This window comes from Gorilla gorilla, chromosome 15 (assembly GCF_029281585.2).
Source record: "Gorilla gorilla gorilla isolate KB3781 chromosome 15, NHGRI_mGorGor1-v2.1_pri, whole genome shotgun sequence".
NCBI lineage: Eukaryota > Metazoa > Chordata > Mammalia > Primates > Hominidae > Gorilla > Gorilla gorilla.
In genome coordinates, this window is record NC_073239.2 from 92288543 (window position 1) to 92313888 (window position 25346).

The 25346-nt window shown below is 49.6% G+C and overlaps 1 protein-coding gene across 6 annotated transcripts in view; it reads left to right on the plus strand.

Annotated features, from left to right (window-relative positions):
- Positions 1-233: 233 nt before the first annotated feature.
- The window catches only part of JDP2 (Jun dimerization protein 2), a 42653-nt gene continuing 17540 nt past the window's right edge, over positions 234-25346 (plus strand). The window contains exons 1-4 of one of the 6 annotated variants that reach the window (XM_063698013.1): positions 1521-1802; positions 4104-4324; positions 4540-4758; positions 10329-10552. In XM_063698013.1, coding sequence (XP_063554083.1) covers positions 4749-4758; positions 10329-10552 — 234 coding nt within the window. In that variant the 5' untranslated portion in view covers positions 1521-1802; positions 4104-4324; positions 4540-4748. Of the gene's footprint in view, positions 318-476; positions 721-823; positions 1075-1520; positions 1803-4103; positions 4325-4539; positions 4759-10328; positions 10553-25346 lie in introns of those variants that run through there. The other 5 variants (XM_055360993.2, XM_004055467.4, XM_031001935.3 and 2 more) reach the window with 5 other exon arrangements.

Below are 25346 nucleotides of genomic sequence, written 5' to 3' on the forward strand. Positions count from 1 at the left end.
TGGGGGGGAAGCGCCGGGACTGAGGTACATGGTTAACACAGGCTGTGCGTGAAGGGGCTTTTGACTTTTCCCCCGGCTCCGGCCTCTCGCGTCTCTCTCCTAGGGCTGCGGCTGCGGCTGCCTGGCGGGCACAAGCCGGGCGGCGGTGCGCGGGGGGTGCGCTTACATAACCGCTCGCCGCGTCCTGCTTTCTCGCGCGCTCCTGCACCGTGGGGTGGCGGAGCCGGGGGACTGCATGGAACCCGGGACGCCCCCGCGGGGAGAGAAGCGCGAGCGGCCGCGGGAGGAGGGCGCCCAAGGCGGCGGGGGAGGTTAAGGTCAGTGGGTGTGAAGCGCCGGCTCCACACCCCCTCCTCCACGGTCCCCTCCTTCCCTTCCTCTCCGTCCCCCTCTGACGTCTGGAGCTGGCAGCTCGGCCGGTTCCGCATTCCCGACCCCTCCCCGCCGCCCAGGGGCCGCTATATAGCCGGGGCTGATGCAACCCGTCCCGCCGCCCGCCACAGCCTGCGGGAGGGACGCTCGGCGGCCGCGACGGGGGGCGCTGGCGGCGGCGGACGCTGCAGCGGCGGCGGGGCTGGCGCCGCGGCGGCTCCCGGGCCGGGACAGGCCTGGGCACCGGGCGGAGCTCCGCGGCCGGGCGGCAGCGGCGCGGAGCGGGCACGGCGCCTGCAGCCGGGCCCCGGCCCCGGGGGCGCCGCCTCCGCCCGCAGCTTCTGCACGGTGGGTGCGAGGGCGCGCGCTGGGGGCGCCGAGACGGGCGGGGCGGGGCGGGGCGCGGCGCGGGCACCTGGGACGGCCGCCCCCGCGCGGGCGGAGCGCGAGGAGCCCCAGCCCAGCCCCGTGGGGAGGCTCCCGCAGCCCAGGGACCTCGAGCTTTCCCCGCGCCGGGCGCTGCAGCCGGGCCCCTCCCGCGAGGCGCCCGGCAGCCCGAGGCTTCCTTTTGGTTCCCGCCCCGGGACGGGAGGCTCCGTCCGCTCCCTGGGCAGCCGGGGCGCTCCCTCCTTCTCCCTCCCGCGCTCTCCTCCCCCGTCCGTTTGCAGGGAGGTGCTCTCCTCGGGCGGCGGGGAAGGCGGGGTGAGTGGGGAGAAAACTGCCCGCGGAGACGGGCTGTGCGGGTGGAGATGGAGGGTGAAGGGCCAGGGAGGTGCGGGGTTGGGGTCGGGGTTAGATTGTGGAGGGATGACAAGGACCTCCTGGCAGTGAGGAAGCGCGACTCCCGGAGGACCCGGACCCGGAGGAGAGTATTGAGAAGGGCTCGGGATTTCCATCCAATGAAGGCAGCTTCTCTCATGGCCATTGCTTTGGAGCTCTGGGCTGGGAGGGGATCTAGGGGTGGCCGGGGTCCCCTTTGGGCTCTCCTGTCTCCCACGCCAGGTTATATAAGGAGGCAAGCAGGCTCCTGTAGGTAACCAGCCTCTCCCTTGCCCAGCCCAGCTTAGAAGGCTCTCCTCTGCTCCTCCCCTCAAAGGAGGTTGTCGAGGGGTAGGGGTGCAGTGGGGGGTGGGAGAGTGTAGGGGTGGATTGGGCCTTCCACCTGGATCCCTGGACCCTGGGATGGCAGAGCCAGGCTTTGCCTGGGTCAGTAGGAGGAGCAGGGAAGATGAGGAGGCTGGGGAAGATGGGGAGGTCTTGGCTCTTTTGCAGGGATGGAGAGGCTGGTGGAAGGAGAAATCAGCCGACCCCCTTGGGTCATCTCCAGTTGCAAGATGGCCTGGCCCTTGCCCAGGGTGCTGCCCTCCCTGTTGGAATCCAGGGCATGGGGCTATGGCCTGACCACGTGTGCCCAGGGCAAATGTGCTCAGGTCTGTATCTCAGAAAGGGCTTGCAGCCTGCTTAGGCGTGTGTACCCAGGCTTAAATGTTGGTGGTCTCTCCCTAGGGTCTTAATTTGAGGAGCATCAGGAATTGGGAAGCTTTGAACCATGTCTGGGTACGTTTGTACCCAAACGTCCTTTAAGCCCTTGGTAGAAACTGCGTTCGCGTATCATCTCCCTTCCCCCCAACCTTCCTTCCCTGAGGGTTTTAAAAAACACTTCCCATTGCTTTTACCTTTCCAGCAAATCTGGCTGCAGCTTGGATGGATAGCTTATCTTCCTTTGCAGGTTTCTAGGGGAGAGTTTAACCAGGTATCAGGTGTGAGCATGGCTCTGATTTTATATAAACCTGAGGATCGAGGAAGAGAAGCAAAATCTATTCTCATACCTCTGGGTGGTTAAGGTTTTGCCTTGTTTAGAGCAGGGAGGATGGATTTCTCAAAGACTCTTCTGTTCCCTTCTACTTTGGCTTTGGTTCAGAGCTGCAGGCAGCTCCAGAATCTTCCTGAAGAGCTGGGTGCTGTGTGATTTGAAGGGCTGCAGGAAGTCATGGGTGTGTAGACCCCTGGCTTTTCTCCTAGGTTGGCTGCAGCCACCTCCAAGGAGATGTGTTGCAAAGTGGTGACAATGCCCCCTAGGAAGGGTTTGGATAAGGGTCTCCCCACTCATCTACTGCCTAACTTTTGCAGCTACCAGGGAATGCTCCTCCTGACTCCCTGAGTTTGTTGTCATCTCCCTACCTGTTTGTAGGATGTGTGGGCATTTTTTTCCAACCTGCAGAATCCCTGGCAGGAATAGGCTCTCTGGGCCTCGTTTGTCGTGGGGCTACTGGTGTTGCAATGGGCTGTCTCTCTCGAGTGTCTGTTTCCAGCTCCACTCTGGAAAGAAAGGGGCCAACGCCGACTCTAGGCCGGCCTGCTCTGTATTCATTCAGCCCCAGCTCAACTTGAGCAATGAGAGCCAGGGTTGAGGGCAAGCTACATTCTTTTCTGCCTTTCTGCTGCAGGATGCAGTTTGCTTTTTTTCCATGCGAATGAATTATGTTTGAAACCGAAATGGGAGGAAGAGAAAAATGGAGTGAGTGTATATGGGTATGTGTGTGTGCATACCTATATAGGCAGGGGAGGGCAGCAGGCACATTATTTTTCCATTTTCCTTTAATTAAGGCTCTGTGGAGGTGTGTTTGAAAACAGAGGGTCTCCTATGCCTTTGAGGAGGGTGAGAACACTGTTTTGGCTGCTTCCCGGGCCATATGCAGCGTATGGTGGCCAATGAAACCGGGCCTGGCTCATTCTGTTGCTTGTCTTGGCAGTCGGTTCCGTGGCTTGTATTACCAGCTCTGGAACTTAGGGGCTGCCAAGCTCCATGTGCCTGTGTATGTGTGTGTGCGTGTGCATGTGTGTGCACACGCGTTCTTGTGTGTGTGTGTGGTTTGGCCTCTCGGAACTCAGCAGAGACAAATGCCTTAGCGACCCAGTCTTGGAATTTTCAGACTGTGTTTCTTTACTTATTGCTGGCTGTGGGAGGCCTGGCCAGAGCACACCATTCTTAGTTGTTGTTGTTTTTTAGTCTGTTTTCTTGCTGCAGCCCACGGGATTTAGTTGCAGAGCTCCATTTGCAAAGCTTCAGCTGGCCAGTGGCATTTTTTAAAAAAAGACCAGGGTGATTATCACACCTTGTGTGTGTGTCTGTATTAGGTGTGGTATTGTTAACCCCTGCCAGCCACCAAGGATCAGAGCTGGCGTGAAGTAGAAGGGGAAATAGAAAGCTTGTCCAGTGGTTGTACACTCCCAGCTTCCTCTTGCTGCCTGGGTTAAAGATTCCTGGCAGAGATAACTTCATATGTATTTATTGAGCACCTACATTAGGCAGAGGACAAAGCTATGTTATAGGCAAGGCCTTGGAAGCATTTCTCTGGTCTCCAGGGAAGAGCAGGAGTTCCCTGGGGGTTGGTTCCAGGTTCTTCTATGGCTGGGATGGCTGTGCAGGGATCACGGCTGCCAGTGTTCAGTGGCTTCTCTTGAACCCAGCTACCCCTCCTTGTCTTCTTATGAAGCAGTGCAGGGATGGAGTAGATTAAAGGGCACAGGAGATGCTGGCTGTCTGCCTTGGGGCAGAAATGGAAACCTAGTTCTTGATGGCACCTTGTTGCCAGTGTCTGTGCAGCCGTGTTCTGGCCTGCAGGGTGGAGGAGACCTTAGAGGAAACCAAGGCCGAGGGCAGGCGCTGGGCCCCATTTCTGCACCTTCTACCCAGCCCTGACCTGGCACCCTTTGTTTCTGTTCTGCAGTCAACTGCCAGGATGCAAGATGGTCCTGCCCCCTTGGGGTTTAGAGCTGGAAAGTGGGAGAGCGGAGAATCCTCTGGGGAGAATCCTCTTCATGGCTGCAGGAAAGAGAGACTAGTCCAGAAGGGACCTTGAGGGGTCATCTGGCACTAGTGCCCCTCCAGGAAGGAAGGCCCTGGTGGCCACACTGACTTCACTCTTACTATGTGCAGGCACTGTTCCAGGTACTTTCCAAGTATTAACTAATTTAATCCTCTTGACAGCCATACAGGGCAAATAACATTGTTATTCTTTACAGCTGAGGAAAGAGAGGCCCAGAGAGGTTAGGGAACTTGCCCAAGGGCACACAGCTAGTAAGAAGGGACAGAGCTAGGATTCACACTCAGGTGATCTGGCTCCAAAACCGCCACTCTTAACCCCCCTTCCTCTTGGCCTGCAGAGCTGGGGACGGCCATCTGAAGAGGGCCTTTTGCTGCTCGCCTTCGCTCTCAGTCTTGGGGCCTTCCCCATCATCTTTCTTCTCGCCTTCTGGATCTCCTCAACTTTTGGAAGCCGCGTGACCTACGTCATTCAGATTCCAAGAGAGAGGTCATCCTGGGTGATTCCTTAGCTCCAAGAAGAGGCTTGGTGGTTGATTCTCCAAGATTCATGGTAGCAGGTACTATGCGCCATGACCACTGGCCTGGCACCTTTCTGACCTTCTCTGTGGACTCCTGCCCTCCGCATCCTGTTCTGTCCTGGGAATCTTCCCAGGCTCTGGCTCCCAAGGTCCCCCACTTCTCTTGTTGAGTCTCAGTCGCCATTGCCCATGCCCTGCCCTCGACTTCCAACCCCTTATTTCTCATGGGGCTTGCCCCTGTAAACTCCCTCCCTCCTTGACTTGTCACTCTCACCTCCGCACTCTCTTAGCACCAAGCCTTGAGCCTTAGACTGCACCCACGTGCACACCCATTCCTATTCCTCATGGCAGCCCAAGCCAGCTGCTGGCCTGGAGGGGAGCTTACCTTCTCAAAGAGGCCCAGGAGTTTTATAGCCTCCTTGAAACCTTTGTTTCTATGGACAGAAAGTTCATGATGCAGATGCTAAGTTTCTCTTAACCTGTTTCTTTTTATTTACCTTTGCCATTCTGCATGAAAACGCTGATCATTGGGCACTTTCTAGCAAGAATGGCCCTTATACATTTGACCCATAAAACAAGACTGTTATCATTTATAGACACTTCCATTAAAAAAATATTTAAGGACCGGGCATGGTGGCTCACGCCTGTAATCCCAACACTTTGGGAGGCTGAGGCGGGTGGATCACCTGAGGTTGGGAGTTCGACACCAGCCTGACCAACATGGAGAAACCCCGTCTCTACTAAAAAATTAGCCAGGCATGGTGGCGCATGCCTGTAATCCCAGCTACTCAAGAAGCTGAGGCAGGAGAATCACTTGAACCCAGGAGGCGGAGGTTGCGGTGAGCTGAGATTGCACCACTGCACTCCAGCCTGGGCAACAAGAGTGAAACTCCGTCTCAAGAAAAAAAAAAAAAAAAAAAGATTTAAGGCGTTAGGTTGGTGCAAAAGTAATCGCGGGTTTTGCCATTATGCTCAATGGCAAAAACCGTGATTACTTTTGCACCAACCTAATATCTTACAGATTTACACACAAAAAATGAGAGAGGAAAACAAGAGGAAAAAGCTTAATAAGTTACCTTTAGCTTTTCTTTTCTCTGAAATGACACTTCATGTTAGTATCTCCCAGCAGGGTCTATTTTCTAGACTTGACATGTTTTGTGGCTTTTCTTCTGCTTGTACAATGCAGTGCCCTAACTGTGTGCCCACAGGTCACTGAGGAAGAGTAGAGAGTACAGCTCTCAGACCTTTTTTTTTTTTTTTTTTCAAGTTCTTTCCTCTTGGATCCATCTGGTCCCCATTTTCTTCAAGTTGGCTTTCAGGGAGCTGCATCATAATCTTAGGATCAGCAACAGCTTAGGGTCCACGGTGACCTTCTGAACCTCGTCTGTCTGATTCATGCCTTGCTAGTCAGTCGCCATCTTGGATGTGTGCTTCACCCAGCTTTCCTTCATTGGCTGGCTTCCAACTTATTCCTGGTCAGTGTCCTGCATTGCCAGTCTTCTTGGATTCCAGGCCTATATTTTGAGGCATAAGCCCCTTTTCCCAATGTTGGTGTTCTGCCAATGGATAGAGCTTGATCCTTATTTATGCCCCCTAGTTACTCATGGAGACACTGAGGATGTTTATCTGCCTTTCAGACCTCCTGGGCCCTGAAGGGAAAAAACTCTGGGTTCTTCTCCTGAAGCTTTTAGTGCGTAGTTCTTCTTTTCCTACTAAATTGTTTCCGTATGGAACAACCAGTGTGGGAGATGATTTCACCTCTTGTCATCTTTCCTAAGTCTTCCTTGAAGTGGGTAAGTTCCTTCTGGCTGTTACTGGTTCCTTGGTGCTGCCACCTCCACCGCCCCCCACTCCCCCTTTTTTATAGATCCCTAAATCACATCAAATTGTTTTATTTTCCAAATCACTAAAGTTGCCTTTCTGCCTTAGATCGTCAGCCAGCTCTTTGCAGTTAATGAGGATCCAATTATGAAAGGCAGCTGCTCAGCTCCTCCATCTTCTATCCCCCACCCCCAGAGATGTTTAGGATGACTTCTGGCTGGTGAATATCAGCTGTTGTGGTTGTCTCCTGGGAATGGCATGGCTGAGGGCTTTGTGGTTTATATCTGAGCAGTTAGGGGCTCTTTTGCAGGGGGAGGAAAGAGAGGGGGACTTTTGCTTCTACAAAGGAAAGACTAGTGCCTTGTCTCCTGGGTGAGACTTGTCATTGGGATGGATTCACGGGCGAGCAGAAATGGCAAAATTTATGGGGCCCGTGCTCCCAGGGGGTGGCCGCTCCTTCAGGGGGTTCCACAGTAGCAGAAAATTCATTATATTTTGGGATCATTTGTTAGTGTCTCATTTCTACCATCTGTATGAGAATAAACAGAAGCTGCAAACAGAGCCTATCATTCCCGGAACAGAATGGGGTCTGGCTTCCATCTCCCAGAGATGGAAGGCTTAGGCAGGGAAATACACAGAAGCCTCTGGAGTGTTTTTCTTGGGGTCTACTGTGGGAATGAATAACTTGGAGGTGAAATTACAGCCTGATAACGAGCATCTAAGCTTCCAGAGATGGATTCTTACACCATTTGCTGAATTTTGCTCTGCTGTGAATTTGCTGTCATTTGTTCATTCATTTATTCACTTAGTTATTACTTCAACAAGTATTATTGATGATGCTTTCTGCGCCAGAAATGACGCTAAGCACTGGGGTCACCCGGGCAACAACCAGCCCTGACTGCTGCTTACCACCTGGAATCACAGCGCTGCTGGCCGTGTGGCCACATGGTTTGTTCCCGGCGCAGTTTTGCTACAAGGAATAGGTCTTCCTGCTGGCTCCTTCCCTGTTCTCCTTAGAGGAGGCCGGGGGAGACGTGCAGCTAGCTCATCTACAGTGCCCTGGAGGGGCCTCCTAGCGTGGCAGGCTGCAGCCCTCTCTGCATTGCAGGTTCCATTCCAGAGGGCTGAGAGGGAGCTCTCTTACTGCCACTAGGCTCCAGTCCAGCTCAGAGTTTGGGGGATCAGAGAACATTGAACACCCACATGCGAGAGGTCTCAGGGGCTATTTCTGTGTCTGGGCTCCCATGCAGGCTACCGTGGAGTTATTCAGGGAACTTCCTAAACCTGGATCTCCATGGCGGGTGGAGGGTCCTCTGTGCAAGACAATGACCCTCTACTATGGGCTGGTGTCTGAAAGCCCACCATGAGAAAGTCATTCTTTCTGCTGAAGGCATCATTACCTATTGGACCCCAGAAAGGGAAACAAAGAAGGAAGGGTGAGAAAGCTTTGGTCTAGAACCCTGGGACCAGGAGTCGAGCCCTGGCTCCAATCTCTCCAGCTGTGTGACCTTGGGGAGGCCATTTAGCCTCTCTGAGCTTTAGTTTCCTCCTGTCAAAATGAGGATGTGGTTTAGATGAGCACAGGGCCTCCTTCAGCTCTAAAACTGTAACTCAATGTGATTGAGCCTGAGATCTTTTTCTGATGGCCCAGGGGACACTGGGTGAAGGAAGGAGAGAAAGGATGTGAGTGGGAAGGAGTGCTAAGAGGACCGGGTATGGGAGGCACAGTAGGTAGAGCACAGATAGAGGAGCCTGAGGACACCAAATAAAAACTCTGGGGCAAGCCAGGGAGCTATGGGCAGAGGCTTTATGACAGATGCAGCAGGCATGCTGAGGATGAAATGGCGGGTCCACTTCCCATTCCCAGGCACCTCACTTTAGACGCCTTGCTTTAGACAAAGTGATGGCCAGTGGAAACCTTTGTGCTTGAGGGTGCAAGTTAATCACATGCTTTTTCTCTTAGAGAAATAGAACTTATTGGGAAATAGACTCTGGACTTGGACAGGGAACCAAATTTCACCTTCAAAAGTGAAATGTAGATGGAGAATATGGCTTGCACTCTTGGCCAAAACAGGTTCACAAATGCCCCTCTCTGGAATGATCTAGACCTGGGAAGCTGAATGGGGGCAGGTGGTTGTGGGTCACCCTCCAAGGCCACTCCTGCAGGAGACAGAGAGCCCAAGAACCATGTGGCCATCTGAGTACATTAACTGCCCAATGGAGAAGTATTGTCCGATGGACATCAGATCTTCCCTCTTCTGCCAAATACATCTCTCTCCATGGGAAGAGACAGGTAAAGATGGAAGGATAGGCCAAAGATTTTCCCTCAGGAGTGCTAAGCCAGCAAGTATTTTGATTTTATGGCCCTGGGCAGAAAGGTGAAAAGAGGGAGAAATGATTTCCTTTCCAGGACTAGAATCTAAGAGCAGTTTTGTACTAACATGCTACTTAAAAGGCTGCTTCAAAGCTAAGACTGCACATCTGACCTCCATATTCCTAGCGCCTGCTGGCCTATAGTAGGTGGTCAGTAACTGGATGGATGGGTAGGTAGGAGGAGCCCTTTAAGGGACTGGCTTTATTGGCAGACCAGCTTTCTTCACTGCCATCTGTGCCTTGAAATGACCATTTCTTACCCATGAGCTTCCCCCAGTAAAGGGAAGGAAGAATTCCCTTGGTGTTGACCTGTCTAATTTACATCCTTCTTCCATGTCTGAATCTGTCTTCCCTTGTACACCTTTTTGGTCTGGCAGAGCTGGAATATGTGTTTGCTCTGAGAATGAAGAGAATATGGAGGTAGCCGGGTGCAGTGGCTCAGCCCTATAATCCCAGCACTTTGGGAGGCCAAGGTGGGCAGATCATTTGAAGCCAGGAGTTCAACACCAGCCTGGCTAACATGATGAACTCCTATCTCTACTAAAAATACAAAAATTATCTGGGCGTGGTGGCAGGTGCCTGTAATTCCAGCTACTCGTGAGGCTGAGACAGGAGAATTGCTTGAACCCAGGAGGCAGAGGTTGCAGTGAGCTGAGATTGTGCCACTGCACTCCAGCCTGGGCAAAAAAAAAAAAAAAAAAAAAAAAAAAGCATGGAGGAGTTTTCTGGTACTGGGTTCCACAGGGAAAGCACATGCTAATTAATTCCACCTGCTTTGCCTCAGTCCCTTCCTCATAGATAGCACACACACTCACCTTTAACTTAGATTTGCTTCATCTCCTACTCAGGGTGTCTTAACAAATATGCAGAATAGGATGTGTGATTGGAGGGGAGGCACCATGCCAGACCAAAAATAGCTTCCTCTGAAACAGGTGTGAAGGTGCTTGAGGTTCCGCCGTTATAGTTCACTCTCTTCAGAGACTGTATGCTGCCATTGAAATCCCAGCTCCACCAGTTTTAACTGTGTACAACCTTAAGCGAATTATCATTCTAAGCTTGGCTACTTCCTCTGCGTAATGACCTCTGATCCAGCCTAATGGGACTGCAGGATTACCATGGGGCCTGGCACATGCCAAAGGCTGAATACATGTTGCCTATGACTGGGTCAAGCATTGCCTTCAAAATAAAAAAGGCAGACACTTCTGGCAGTGCCAAGGGTGACCTTGGTGTGAGTTAATTGGGCAACTTTTCCTCTATAACAGGAAGGACTTTACGGCAGGAAGAGCAGCTGGGTGGGAAAGGGATTCAGGGGAACATTGGTGAAAGAAGCCACAGTCCTGGCAAGACGAGGGACTTGAGCCCTCCTGGAGCCCCCAACCTGGCTGACTGTCCTGCTTTTTTCCTGCCCACTCCAGGCTGGCCTGCCACTCCTCCTGCTATGATGCCTGGGCAGATCCCGGACCCTTCGGTGACCGCAGGCTCCCTGCCAGGGCTTGGCCCCCTGACCGGGCTCCCCAGCTCGGCCCTGACTGTGGAGGAGCTGAAATACGCTGACATCCGCAACCTCGGGGCCATGATTGCACCCTTGCACTTCCTGGAGGTGAAACTGGGCAAGAGGCCCCAGCCCGTGAAAAGTGAGGTGAGCGAGCCTTTTACCCCTGGCAGATTCCAGGTCTGGCCTTAAACCCACCATGGGACCTTAACCTTGCTGTTCAAAGTGTGATCTGAGGACCAGTAGCATCAGTACCACCCTGGGGTTATCAGAAATGTGGAATCCCAGGCCTCGCCCCAGGCCTTCTGTATCAGAATCTGCATCTTAACAAGATCCCCCAGGGATTCGTGGACGTATTAACACTTGAGAAGCACTGGGCCAGGGGAGGATGTTTAACCTGTCTCTGGTTCTCCGGGGGGCGGTGGAAGAGTGATAATAATGACAGTAATGAATAGCAATATCTTGGCCATCTCTCTGGGGTGGTGGGAGGATTGGGGAGATAATGGGAATGGGAATGTGTACATGTTTTGAAAAGTAGACAAGAGAATGCCAATATTAGGTTATCTTTTAAAATTGTTATCATTAGTCACATCATGGCCTCCACCCCTCTTGGCCCTTTCTGCAGCTGAACCAGGGAACTTGGAGGAAGAGTAGCGTGGCCTCCCTTCCCAAGCAGCTGCCAGAGCTAGGCATGGCCTCGGTCAGCCAGCAGTGTCCGCCTTAGATGGCGTTTGCCCGGGACCCACACGTGGAGCACCCACATGTGGCATTTGCAAGGAATTCCTCCTCAGGTCCCTTGCACCTGCAGCTCTCATGAGCCCTTTTTCTCGGGGCACTGGTGAGCAGCAGCAGTCCCTGGCATGGCTGAGGATCTGTGCAGGGCATGCCCCTGGCGACTTGCCCAGGGCTGGCCGTTTGTCTGAAGGCCTGTCCCAGCAAGGTTCCCAGCAGCGCCGTTTCTTCAGAGGCCTGCCGGAGTAGCTGCCCCCTGGAAAGGAGGAGCCTGTGGTGGGAGGTGGGGAAGAGGCTGGGATGGGGAGGGCGCAGGAAGCAGCTGAGCATCCGGGAATGGTAGCTCTGCTTGGAGGGAGAGTTCACAGGCAAAGATGAGCCTGGGGGGAGCTCGGAGGGCTGAAGTGCTGGAAGTGTTGGAGAGAGGACTTTCTTCATGGAGAAGGGTGTCTGGGTACCCGTAGGGGAGAGCTGGGGATATTAGGCAACTATCTCTCAGCTCCCCTTCTCCTGACAGGTACCTAAAAACTGCAGAGGACTGTTGGGGGCTTGGCTGTGGTGGCAAACTGGCCATTTGCAGGCTGGATCTGGCTCTCAGATGTATTTTGTTTGGCCGGCTCTGTGTTTTAAAAGAAACGCGTACCCCCATGTCATTTGAAAATTTTGATTAAAAAATTGTAAGAGCTCGTCATACACTACCCTGTTCTGGCATGGCAATGGCTAAGTGGGGTGGACAGAGGCACTTCACTGTTTCCTCTTTCCAGTGGGCCACAGGCCCCTGCACCTCCCTGTTATTCTTGATCCTACTTACATTGTTGGTTTTGCTTTTGCTACTACCATCTGCCTTCATTTACCTCTACTGCCTGGTCCCTGTTAGCCATTTGTGCTCAAGACACGTGGATAAGGTCCATCATAGGTGCCTACTAAAGACTGTGGATTACAAGCTGTGAGTTGACGGTGATTATATTCTTCTGAATTGATCTTGTAAGCCAATGTGTTGGTGGGGCACTTCCCGGCTTATTTAGTGTTCTGTCTTCACGATGGAGGGTCCTTGTCTTTTGGCCCTCTGCTCCTCACCTTCCCAGGTCTGTAACTTGAGAGCATCTGTTTCTGGATCATTCCACAGTAAAACTGCCATTTAGAGCCAGTAGCTGAGCAGTTTCATCGGGGCACTAAGGCTGCGCATGGGGTTGATGAAGAGCCAGGTGTCTTGGGCAGAGGTCGTCAAGCTGGGATTCGCCTGGGGGGCTGAGTTAACACCTCTCTCCTCTGCAAAAGGCACTGGAGGAACTCTTCCCTTTTTTTATTTTTTATTTTTGGAAAAGCCACTTTTATTTGGGTTGGGTATTTTTACATTTTACAGCCACCCCCAAATTGGTGGCATCTGCCCTGTACCCGACAGTGACGTGCTGTCCTCACAGGCACCCACAGACGTGCACCATCCAGGCCGCAAAAATAACAAGCCGTTTTTAGGGCATATTTGCATGTCCTCTCCCTCGCTGTCAGACTGCAGTGTTGTGGGGGCGAAGAGGCAGATGGAGCTGCGAGATTGTACCGATGTAGAGAGATGCCAGCCCTGCACTGCGAACCGACCTCCAAATGCTTCCTAGGTCAGACCCCAGGGGCGGGAAGAGCTAATTCTTGGAGTAACTAAAACCTAAAGCGGGGTGGGGAAAGAAACTTGCAACTGAAGAATCTATGGTCTAAAGATCTATTTGCATATGGCAAACTGCCTTGAGCGGATTTTCATATTGGCATTTTAGACTAGTAAAAGTTTCTTTAATAATAATCAGATACTAGCTCATTAAGCATTTAATATGTCCCAGGTCCTGCACAAAGTGCTTAACATGCATGACTTCATTCATTCCTTATTCAGTCCTGGAGTCCAGGTTACCCCCATAGTAGAGAAGAGTTTGAGGCCTAGGGAGGGGGTTCAGTCACTCAGGGTCACACTGCTGGGAAGTGATAGCGCTGGGGCCTGGTGTGGTGGACGACGGCTGCCGTTACAGCTGGGTCTCACTTGTGCTGAGCTAAGCCCTAGGCACGGTACTAGGTCTCTTTGTGAAGTACCTCGTTTACCCTGTACAAGTACCCTCTGAAGTAATTCGTGTTGTTGTTGTTGTTATACCCACATTACAGATGAGGTCAACAAGGCTGAGGGAGGTCCAAGGTCACTGGCTGGGAAATGAGCTCAGGCAGTCTGCCTTGAGCCCAAGCTTTAACCACATGCCATGTGGCCTCCCATGCCTCTATACCGCTTCCAGGCTTCTAACCAGAGCTCTGTTGAGCTGGGGAGGCTGGATGAACCTGGCCCCAGAATGTTCGATCATTTTGACGACATTGTCTGATGAGTGCTGAGCCCTGCAGTCTTACTGTCTCCTAGTTCCGAGAGAGAGAGAGAGAGAGAGAGAGAGAGAGAGCGAGCGAGAGCGAGAGAGCGAGCTGGCTGAGCTGCTGTGCAGGCAGCTCTGTCAGAGCTGGTTCTTGGGTTGTTCGCCTTGCAGAGGCCAGCAGTCTCCTGGGCTCTGTCCAAACGCATAGAGCAATTCAGTAAAAGAAAATGGGAGGAATTAAGTTCAACGACAGGTTTTGTGAATTATAAAGTGCTTTGTGCTGATGTCATTATTATTACATCGTCAACACATGACGTTAAACTGTTTTGGTGCCAACTGCTTGCCTGCAGTCCCTTTGTTCAAGCCATATTTGTTAAGCATCTACTATGTGCTGAGCACTGCACCAGGCACCGGGAACAGAGCTACAGATAAAGCAGTCAAAGCCTTACATCTCTCGGCGCTGTATATTGCAGTGACAGCATCCAAAAGTAAGCAAATTAATACACGATATATAAGGTGAGTTAGTGGTCAGCACCACGAAGAAAAATTAAGCAGACCAAGGACGTGGCAGTGGTAAGACTGCTCATTCTGATGGTTGGCCAGGGACCCTGGGAACGTCATTTCCTGGGTTGTGGGATTTTTAAAGCTGTTGCTTCTTTCTCCTTTCTTTTCTAGTATTCGCTTTCAGGACAGCTTTGCTCTCTGGCTTTCTCCAGAACTTTCCTTCCTTGACTTTTCCTCTGTAGCCCCTCACAGCTGGACTCCTCCACCAACCAGTCCCTATTGGCCTGAAGATCTTGGCCCTTCCCAGGTCACCTCCCAGCGAGCTGTGGCTGTGGGGGTCACACCCTGCCTCTGGGTCTGGAATGCATTTTCAGTTGGGAGGGGAGGGAGGCCTGAAGCCCCACCCTTGCACACACACACATAGACACACCAGACACTTACTAATCAACCTGCTAGACAGGACCCCTCACCCTCTCGCCACGTCTCGGTGCTCTAGAGGGGACTCAAGAGTTCAAGGGAGGCTAAACTGGATGACCTTTCAGGAAAGAGGCTGCACACTGTCGTTAAGGGGCAGGAGTCGGCCTACAGATGAATCTTGTTCACAGGGTGGTTTGCTTTTTCTTTCTTTTTTAACAAAATCACAGTGTGGTTTTCTTTTTCCTTTTTAAAAAATTGAATGAATTGCCATATTTAAAAGCCAGGAAATGTGGACTCTCTGGCTTCTTTTAAAAAACCAGAATATCTACCCACTTAAGGCCACACCTTTATACACAACAAGAGGTTGGAGCTGAGGGGCAGATGCCTGCTGTATTTGTATACAGCCTTGAGTTCGCCGCATTCCCCACTACTCACTGATGTCTTACCCCCAGCCCGCTTCATACCATCTGTGTTGCCAGCCTGATTTTGAGTCTGTGTCCCATGTTTATGTCCCACAGACCTTGCTTGTTTGTTTGAACATTATGAGCTGTGTCAACTTGGCAAGTCACTTAAACTTTATTCCTTGATCGCTCTACCTCCCAATTCTTATCTCCAGCCATTGTTCATTAGGTTTTGCTATTTCCAAATTTTGTTGACTTCAGGCAGAAAAAAACAAAATACAACAAAAATCAAACCAATCATTCCCAAACGTGGCTGGTCATCAAAACACCTTGGGAAACTTCTTAAAAAGTATAAATTTCTAGACCTCACCCAAGGTCCGTGGAATCAGAATATCTGAGGGTAGAGTCCTGGGAAGCTGTATAGCTAGTAGGCTCAGAGATGACTCAGCTACTTTTGGGAATGTGACTCTATGCGGTTTCTTCCTCTCCTCAGGCTCTTCTGATCCTTGTCAGGGAGCTTTCTGAGGGTGTCACCCTGAGGAATTGGTGCATACGTATCATTGTGGACTGCCCTTTCCAATGTAGGGCAGTTTCCTGTGTGTATTCCACATGGGGACCGGATCCGTGTCCTCGTCATTTTCAGAGCTGGAGAGGAGACTTAACTGTCTGTGGATTTCACATTGGCGATTTCCCATCTTCTCCAGGGTCCCTGGAGAACATTGAGAGGGTTTTCCCATTTTGGATGAAGTGTGAATAGGAATCCATGGACCAGAGAGCGGCCTTGGAAGCCATGTTCACTCAGCCCCAGGTGGTCTTCCCAGACTTTGTTCATAACAGAGACCAAGACGTGCATCCATGTTTAGCCTGAGCAGAAAAAGTTGCCCCAAACCAGCTGATGTGCTGGGTAAATGTTGGCCTAAGCATGCTTGTGTTTTTAGTGATTTGAAACGTAAAGGCAGCCCACTGACATTTTTTAGCAAGCTTTGCATAATTGGTTTTTAATTGTGGCTCTTTGGAATAGCATTGGCCTTCTTCCCCCTGACTCAGATGCTTTTTTTGTCTCATACTTGTTTGGCAGAGAAGTCCAATCTGTCCTCTCTTGGAACAGAATCTCCCAACTCATCTTTGAAATCTGTAATTTCCACTTTAGTTCCGTTACTTTGTTAGCACATTTTTGAAAGCTGTTAGCTTAAAAAAAAAATTAAATTTGAGGGAGAATGAGTGATAGTTAAAGGCAGCTATGAGTGTGTTTAACATTGGCCCCTGTGGTGTTGAGTCTTATTTGATACCATATCCAGAGCATTCACAAGGGTTCTGAAGCTTTTATTTAAAATCAGAAGTCGGTCACACCCACTGTTATCCTAGCACAGGGTCCCTTGGAGAGGTGTTGGTGAGGACGTGGCTGGATCTCTATGTCCTTAGCAGAAATCAGACACCTCTGAAAAGCTCAGGAAGTCTTACAGCTTCTTAGGTTTTCTATTAATATCTTAAAGTGAGGATAATAATAATACCTACCTCTTAGTGTTGTTATGAATTTTTTTTTTTGAGACAGATTCTCACTCTGTTGCCCAGGCTGGAGTGCAATGGCATGATCTTGGCTCACTGCAGTCTTGACCTCTTGAGCTCAAGAAATCCTCCCACCTCAGCCTCCTGAGTAGCTGGGACTACAGGCACATGTCACCATGCCTGGCTAATTTTTGTATTTTTTGTAGAGATGGGGGTTTCGCCATGTTGCCCAGGCTGTTTTTGGACTCCTGGGCTCAAGCGATCCTCCCATCTTGGCCTCCCAAAGTGCTGGGATTACAGGCGTGAGCCACCAAGCCCTGCTGCTGCTATTACAATGAAATGAACTAATGCTGCTCAAGGTTTCACATGATGCCTGGCACTTAGTAAGACACAGATATAAGGTAGGCTTGTGACTCACTTTTCAAATGTGTTGATCGTGCAAAGTAGTTTTTATAATTGAATCAAAAACCTGTTTCTTGGGCTTGTATTGACCTGAGGGTATTTTGCCCTCGGAGATGGTGGGTGGTCTGAGGTGTTGCAGGAGCAGGGCACATCCAGGCTTCCTAACAGAGGGGATACTTCTGGGGCCTGGGAAGAGCTCTGGGCTTGGGTGCAAGTTCTGGATTCAAAGTCTGGCTCTCTCGCTCATTCCCAGCACAACCTTGGGAAAGTTAGCTCGTTTCCTCATCTGTAATGGGAGGAAATCCAAACTGCCCTTTCCAAAGTAGTGCAGTTTCCTGCACATACTGCACATGGCGACTGGATCCACATCCTCATCACAGAGCTTCATCGCGAAGATTAAGTGAGGTGCTGTGTGAAAGATGACCTTGACTGCAGTGCAGTATGTCCGTAAATTACCTTTGTTAGAGACTGATTCCATGTGTACTGAACTACCTATTCTGACAGCACTAACCTTTCTGAAGTGTTAGCCTATGACCTGGATTTCAGGGAAGCAAGCAGACTTTCCAGTTTCTGGTTGTTTATGCAGTTTAGACGCAGCTGGAGTTTTAGTTATCATAACAAACTATAAATGAGAAGGCTTTTCAAGCCTCTCTTTTCCCCTAAGCTGCCTTCTGTGACCCCTTATCTTGTTTCCTGTGGTGTTAATGTCATCGTTGTATTCCCATCAACCAACAATTTTTTAGCAGCCTTAAGAAGTGCTGTCAAGTCTTCTGTCAATCCTACCATCTTACTTTGATGTTTCCAGGTCCACTGGCAACATGGACTCAGAGTTGGGAAACTGAGTCCTCTCCTGGGTGAGGCTCATCTGGCTGAACAACTCTGAAGCCATTTAAGTCTTTTTTCCTTCTACTGTGCCCAAAAGGCGCAAGGCAACCTGGCCTGAAGTTGGAGCATGGAGATCTAGAGGAACTCATGGATGGATTCAGGCAGGATGTGAAAGTGCTGGGAGTGAGGGCCTGGGCCTCCTCTGGGTTTAGCCACCCTTCCAGGTTGTGTACAACCTGCCATATGCTGGGGCTCATTGACTGTGCTCTGCTCTGTGGCTCCAGGGTCCCCTTTTACTGAGCATAGTGCATGTGTATGCTCTGACAAACTCCTCCGTGGTTTGCCTCTGCAGTCCTCTCTACACCCTACCAACTCCCCAATCCCCGCGAATAAAAACCCTTGCCTTTTTGGAGGCAATGTAGCAAAGCAGGACTGCTGCATTGGAATGGTTTGGCTCTGGAGAGTTCACTAGATGTTTGAAATTCAGTTTCGTCCCTTGTAAGAATAGGGGAAATAGACCCCTACCTAGTACCTAGTACCATATACAAAAATTATCTCAAAATGGATCGAAGGCCTAAATGTAAGAGTGAAAACTAGAAAACTCTTAGAAGAAAACAGCTGTAAATCTTTGTGACCTTGGATTAGGTAGTGGTTTCTTAGATTTTACGCCAAAAATAAAAGCAACAAAATAAAAAAAATAAATTGGACATCTTCAAAATTAAAAACTTTGGTACTTCAAAGGACACAAAGTAAAAAGAAAATCCACAGAATGAGAGAAAATGTTTGCAAATCGTAGATCCAATAAGGGACTTGTATCTAGAATATATAAAGAATGATTACAGCTCAATAATAAGACAAATAACCCAGTAGAAAAATGGGCAAAAGATCTCAATATTAATTTCTCCAAAGAAAATATATAAATGGCAACTAAGCACATGAAAAAATGCTCAACATCATAGCCATCAAGGAAATACAAGTCAAAACCACAATGAGATACTACTTTGCACCCACTAGGATGACTATAGTGAAAAAAGAGAGATAATAACAAGTATTGGTGAGAATGTGGAGAAGCTGTCGTCATGAATTGATCGTGGGAATGTAAAATGATGCAGCCACTTTGGAAAACAGTCTGGCAGTTCCTCAAATGGCTAAACAGAGTTCCCATGCGATCCAGCCATTTCACTGCTACATGTATTTCCTTTCCCAACAGAAAGGAAAACATGTCCACACAAAAACATACATGAGAGTTTACAGTGGCATTATTCATAATAGCTCCAAAGTGGAAGCAGCTCAAATGTCCATCAATTGGTGCATGAATAAATAAAACATGGTCTATCCATACAATGGATTATTATTTAGCCATAAAAAGGAATAAAGAACTGATACATGCTGTAATATGGATGAACCTTGGAAACATTATGCTGGGTAAAAGAAGCCAGCCACAAGAGACCACATAGTGTGTGGGTCCATTTAGATGAAATGTCCAGAATAGGCAAATTCATAGAGACAGGAAGTAGAGCCAGTACTGTGGTTGCCTAGTGCGGAGTGATGGCCAAGGGATATGAGGTTTCTTTTGGGGGTGATGAAAGTGTTCTAAAATTGTAGTGATAGTTGCACAACTCTGGATATAATACAAGTTGGTGAATTGTATACTTTAGTGGACAAATTGTATGGTATGTGTGAGTTTGATCTCAATAAAGTGCTTTTAAAAATGGAGAAGAATAATATCTGTCTTACAGGGTTGTGGGGAGGCTGAAAAGGAATAATGTATGCAAATCCCCCAGTGTGTAACAATGTTCCAGAATTAGTAGCTAGGGTTATTAAAACCCCCTTTTAGACCAGCGGCAGTGAAGAAGGCTTTTTTCCTTTTTATTGCTAGTATCTATCCAGGAGCAAGGAGAACAATCCGATAGGATTTAATATAGAACTAGGGAGGATATATGGTATAGAATAGCAGTTTCTAAATCTGACTACTGATTAGAATTCCCCGGAAAGTCTTTCAAAAATATTGATCCTGATTCAGCTGGTCTGAGTGGGGCTGGCAGGTGTTCTGACCTGTAGCCATTAGCTGAAAACCTGGTAATCCAGTTAAGAAACCAGCCCAGTTCTTTGAAGGAGTGAGGACATCTGTGTTCAGGTCAGAAGTCATACACAAGCAATGCACTTTATAGTTTGCAAACTTCTTTTGTAGACATCATCTCTGATCTGTTCCAACAACCCTATGAGGTGGTGTTAGTAGTATGAGTTGTTAGGGAGCTGACGCTCAGAAGATTAAGTCACTTGCCAGGGTCTCATTTTTAAAGCATAATTTTATCTATTATTAAAAAAAGGCAAGATCCACACACATGCTTATACCTATTAGTTATCAGACCTAACACCTTGGAGAGCACTGCCAAGGTGACAGCTGGTGCCAGGTTAATCTATTTTACATAGACTTCAGAACAAAACTCTTCCTGCTACTTCGCATTAACTGATGAGCATCCTGAGAGTGGAAAGCAAGCTGATGAGGCACGATCTATTATCTACCTATGTTTTTTATTTTTTTTGAGATGGAGTCTCACTATTGCCCAGGCTGGAGTGCAGTGGCGTGATCTCGGCTCACTGCAACCTCTGCATCTGGGGTTCAAGTGATTCTCCTGGCTCAGCCTCCTGAATAGCTGGGATTACAGGTGTGTACCACCATGCCTGGCTAATTTTTGTATTTTTAGTAGAGATGGGGTTTTGCCATGTTGCCCGGGCTGGTCTCAAACTCCTGAGCTCAAAGTGATCCACCTGCTTTGGCCTCCCAAAGTGCTGGGATTACAGGCGTGAGCCACTGTGCCCGGCTAGCTAGTTAGCTAGCTATCACCTACCTACCATTTGTAACTAACTACTAAACTGAATGCGCAAGAAAAACAAAAGACAGAAATAATTTGGATATGAGATTATCAGAAACCTGCAACTATCCCAGATAACCTCTGAGTTAAAGGTTTTGCACCAGCCAAAACACATCTTTTTGTTCTCATTGAATGACTATAATAAGGATATGGTGCAATTGCAAGCCCTTAAGTAAAATATATACCGCCCTAACCTGTTGAGTATTTTGTGGTATCATTTGAACAAGATGTTTCTGTTGCTGAAACCAATAGATGCTACTTAAAGTGGGGTCAGCATCTGGGAGCTTGTTAGAAGTACAGATTCTTGGGTCTTACCCTAAACATACTGAAGCACACTCTCTGAAGGGTGGGGCCCAGAAATCCATGATGCAATAAGCCCCCCAGGGGATTCTGATGCTCTCTGCACATGTAGAGCATTTCTCCATGGTCACCCCTTCCAGCTCTGACTGGCCGTGATTCTATCTGAGAATGGTTAAAGGATCTAAAACCACATTTTTCTCAACACCTACCTATCTCAAGCTTCCTAGATGGATCCACCTGCCATTGGATACTCATTAATGCTTATGGTTCCCCGAATCTGTGTAAGGCAGGGGTTGCTTTCTGAATCAGCAAACACCTTAGCGTTTCCAAACCAGTTATTTCCATGTCTTGAGATGCTCAACATTGCCACGTCCACGCCCTAAGGGACTTCCCAATTAATTATGCTGCCGAGCTTGTCAATAGGCTGGTTCCTTCATTGTTTTAGAAGGAAGAATCAGAGAAGCTGTTCTCATGCCAAAGGAATCCTCATTTGCTGCCACTGACCCAGAGTTCTCAGCAGTTCTGGTCTGATAACTGAGGATCCACTCCGTAGCCCTGGCAATGGAGAGCTCTGTGTCCCACTCTATCTGCCTCAGTGTGGCAAAGCCCTTCCATACCTTCTCTCTGCACCTACATTGCATCCATCTCCTTAAATAAATCACTGTTGGTAAAACCCCTCTTCCATCCTCCGGGCCAGATATCCCTGGCTGTGAACAGTTTGGCCCTTTCACCTCAGTGGGGTTTATATTAGCTGGTGTTCAGTATTCTTGATGGGGAGGTTGCCTTTGCTGGGAGATTTGTCTGTTATCTGTGCCTTGTGCTTGAAAGAAATTGGATGAAATGCATGTTTTAGCCACACACCCTGCATACAGATTAAATGGAACTGCCTTGGTAGAGAATAATTAAGCCAAGGACCTTGTTTTTCACCTTCATGATGAAAGACAAATGACTTCCAAAGGCTTTAATAAGATGGAACTTGAAATGTTCTCCTACTTTGGCCAGCTTGGGACTTTCAGAACAGCCTTGTTCATAAATATTCTGTGCAACGACTGCATTTTCATTTAATTGTAGATAGAGTCATTTTGCAGGAGCTCTTGTCTCCATTTTTGACCCAGTGTAATCAAGGCATATTACACCATTTGTTGTTGTTAAAGAGTCAGTTTCAGCTGTATTATTAACTCTTTGAGAAGAAGACAGATTTTTCCCTGCCAGATGCATTCTGCTTCTCACCAGTCTTTTGGGGGTGATGAGGGTCTTGTGGGGGCCACCATTTCTCTCCTTTTCTCATCTTTTGAAGTGACTGTCAATTGGACAAGAAAACAGATTGATTGCCTAGTGGGAAACTAGACCCCACTAAATCATAAATATGAAATGGGCCTGAAATAGACATATTTCAGCAAAAGACATCCTTCCCCAAATAGCTCTTCTCCAGCAAAAGGATTTCCTAGCAATCATCATTTCTTTTTCTCTTCAGTGTTAGGTTTTCTGTCTGTGCCAAGGTGATTTTTCCTGTGTCTCCTGGATTCTTTCTCACTTTTGTAATAACAGTGTTTGCTCTTTCCTTAGCAAAACCGGCTGTAAATGGGTGTCACCCTGCCTAGCTGGCTTTCTCAGGCTTTGTTCCAAACACAATGCTGTCTTTTCTTAGCTGTGGAAATGGGGCTGTTCTCCACTGGTTTTTGAGAGAATGGCCTTTTCCTATTCTGTTCATATAAACCACCCTCACACCTCGGCGGCCTATTGTTTTTGGGGTTCTCTTAATGCAAAAGAAGGTTTTTACTATGGACAAGGGGAGTTGGGAGGGCCCTGGTCAGAGACATGCTGCATCTTGCTGAGATACGAGGAGACTGGGGAGTCAGTTTGGAAGGATCCACCTGTGGGCTCTGATGCCCCACAAAGATTGTAGGGTGTCAGGCTTTCAGTTCATACAGAAGGTGTCCCCTGCCTCTTCCCAGAAAGCAGTAGCCTTCCAGTTGGTCCTGTCACTGTCCGACCCAGGACCGGGGCACACTCATTCCCCTTCTCTGACCTTGAGTTCCTGGCCTGAGGATGCAGCCAGGATCTAGGGTCTCTGGGTCTTCTCAGTTGCAGAATCTAAGGCTGGAGCTTACTTTGCAGCCCTGCTTCCCACACTGTTTCCTGCAGATGCTGTGCACACGGGGCAATGGCTTATCCACCCGTGCCCCCAGCCATGGGAGCCGAGTGACTCATCTTGGCAGGTGGAGCCATTGCCTCTGCCAGCTCTTGTTCAGAGCCTTCACCTGGTGGTTGGCTGAGCTGATTTGAGTGAGCACAGCGTCCAGTGTGTGGGTTTGTTCACAGGTGAATGTGCTTGATTACATCCTGCTGTTGGGGGCAGCTGAAGTTAAGTGGAAAGAACCTTGGACTTGGAGTCAGGAGTGTCTGGGTTCTTGCCCAGGTCACCAGCTCTGTGGATCAGGCCTCCCTTCCTCCCTAACCACGCAAGGTGCTGAGCACACAAAAAGTCAACAAGATGCAGACTTTGCCCTCGTGGAACTCCCAGTTTAATGGAGGAGTCAGAAACTGTGAATAGAATATAATACAGTAGGGGCCAGGATACGCTCAGAGCACAGGGACACCTCCTCAGCCTACAGGGCATGAAAATCAGGGAGGGCTTCCAGTGGGAGGTGATGCTCCAGCTGCATGTACAGGAGACATGAGAAGTAAGCTAAGGGGACAGCAGGGCAAAGGCATGAAGGCCAGGGAAGTGTATGGTATATAGCACCTCAGTGTTTCAGGAGCATAGAGCGGAACCCTGGGATCAACAGGTGGTAAGACCACAGCAGGTGGGGCCAAGTCCCAGCAACCTCATTTGACATAGGAGCTTGGGCCTCATCCGGAGGGTAAGGTGGACAGTAACTGGGCCAGATTTGCATTTTAGAAAGATCCTTCCGATGGCTGGGGTGGAGGATGGTTGTGCAGGATCTGGAGGCCTCCTGGGGGGCTGGGGCAGTGGTCAAGGAGAGACAGTGGGCCTGGAAAGTGACAGTGGGGGTGGATGGGGGGAGCAAATCTGATGAAGATTTAAAATCTAGAATTGGATGGCTGGCGTGATCAAAATTGGAGATAACAAGAGGGACGGGGGTGTGGGGAGGCAGGTAGTGAGCCCTCAGGGACATCCACACTGAGCGTCTGGCCCAGCTGGCACTTGGATATTTGGGTCTGCAAATCCAGATTTGGTTGGCATTAGTGTATGGGTGGTGGCTGAAACCACATGAGTAGATGAAAACGGAGATCCACAGGCCATGCGTATCGAGTGAGGAGAGTAGCAGGCCAAGGATGGGACCTGGAAAACAGCCCGGAAGGGATGGGAAATAGCAGGAGACTGGAAAGGCAAGGTCAGAGGATGGGCAGGTGCGGGGGAGCGGGTCCAGGGCATGGAAAATTCAGGAAAGAGGGATGATGCACAGTCAGGCAGAGCCTCCCAGGAGGATGGACCAAGCAGTGTCCTCTGGGCTGGTCTGTGAAGACCCAATCCCTGTCTTGAAGAACAAGCCATTTCCTTCTCTGGGACTCAGTTTCCTCATCTGTAAAATCTAGGGATTAGCCTTGGTGCTTCCAAGAGCCCCTGGCACTAAGCGTCTGTAAAAGCAGAAACTTCTTTTTTCTTTTTTTCGAGACAGAGTCTTGCTCTGTTGCCCGGGCTGGAGTGCAGTGGCACAATCATGGCTTACTGCAGTCTCAACATCCTGGGCTCAAGCAATCCTCCAGCCTCAGCCTCCTGAGTGGCTGGGACTACTGGTGTACACCACTGTGCCCAGCTAAGAAACTTCTTATAAGAAGTTAGGGGGCACCCTTCCTACAGCCCACCCCTTCTCCCCTCAATCAGGCCCACGCTGCCCTTGAAGGCTGGATGAATGAAAACCCAGGGAAGTCAGAGCTGGAAAGGACTTTGCGGAGATTTTAGTCCAGCCCACCGTGTGGAAGGTAGCCTGATGGAATGGAGTCAATCCCTGTCTTTTCCCAGCTTGGCAGCCTCGGGCAGACACTCCACCTCGCTGAGCCTCAGTTTTCTCACTTGTAAAATAAGGCCCCTGAGACCCACCTTGCAGATGTGTTTGAAGGTCAGTGAGAAATGGGAGCTACTTGTGCTTATTAAAGATGAGCCCCAGGACCTGAGAGGTGACCTGATTGACTCGAGGTCACAGAGTAGGGCACTGTGGTGACCAGAGCCCAGGCTTCTGAGGACAAGCCCACTAGGGTCAGCTGACTGCCAGAGGTCATAAATCAGCAGCCGTGGGCCAGTGCAGCCCACAGATGTGTTTTGTTTGGCTCATGCGGTGTTCCTTTCAAAATGGAATTTGTTGCTGACATTCAAAATTGGGAGATTTTACTTTAAAAATTTATATTTTCTTGAAAACTTGGAAGAATTAGCAGCACTGAGCCTGCATCCCACTGGGGCTAGTGTCCCCTCCCATGGCAGGAGGGGTGGCCACCGCCCCATCCAGCCCTCCTCCCTCACTAATGGTGAGTTACTTGCTTGACCCCTGAGGTGATGTGAGTCTGCAACCCCAGCTTTAGACTGACCATTTGTCTTGAATTTTCTCCTAAAGCCCTGCCCGCTGTTCACTGAAACAGCTCAATATTTCACAGCTGAGGCCCAGACCTTGGCCACTGAGTAAGA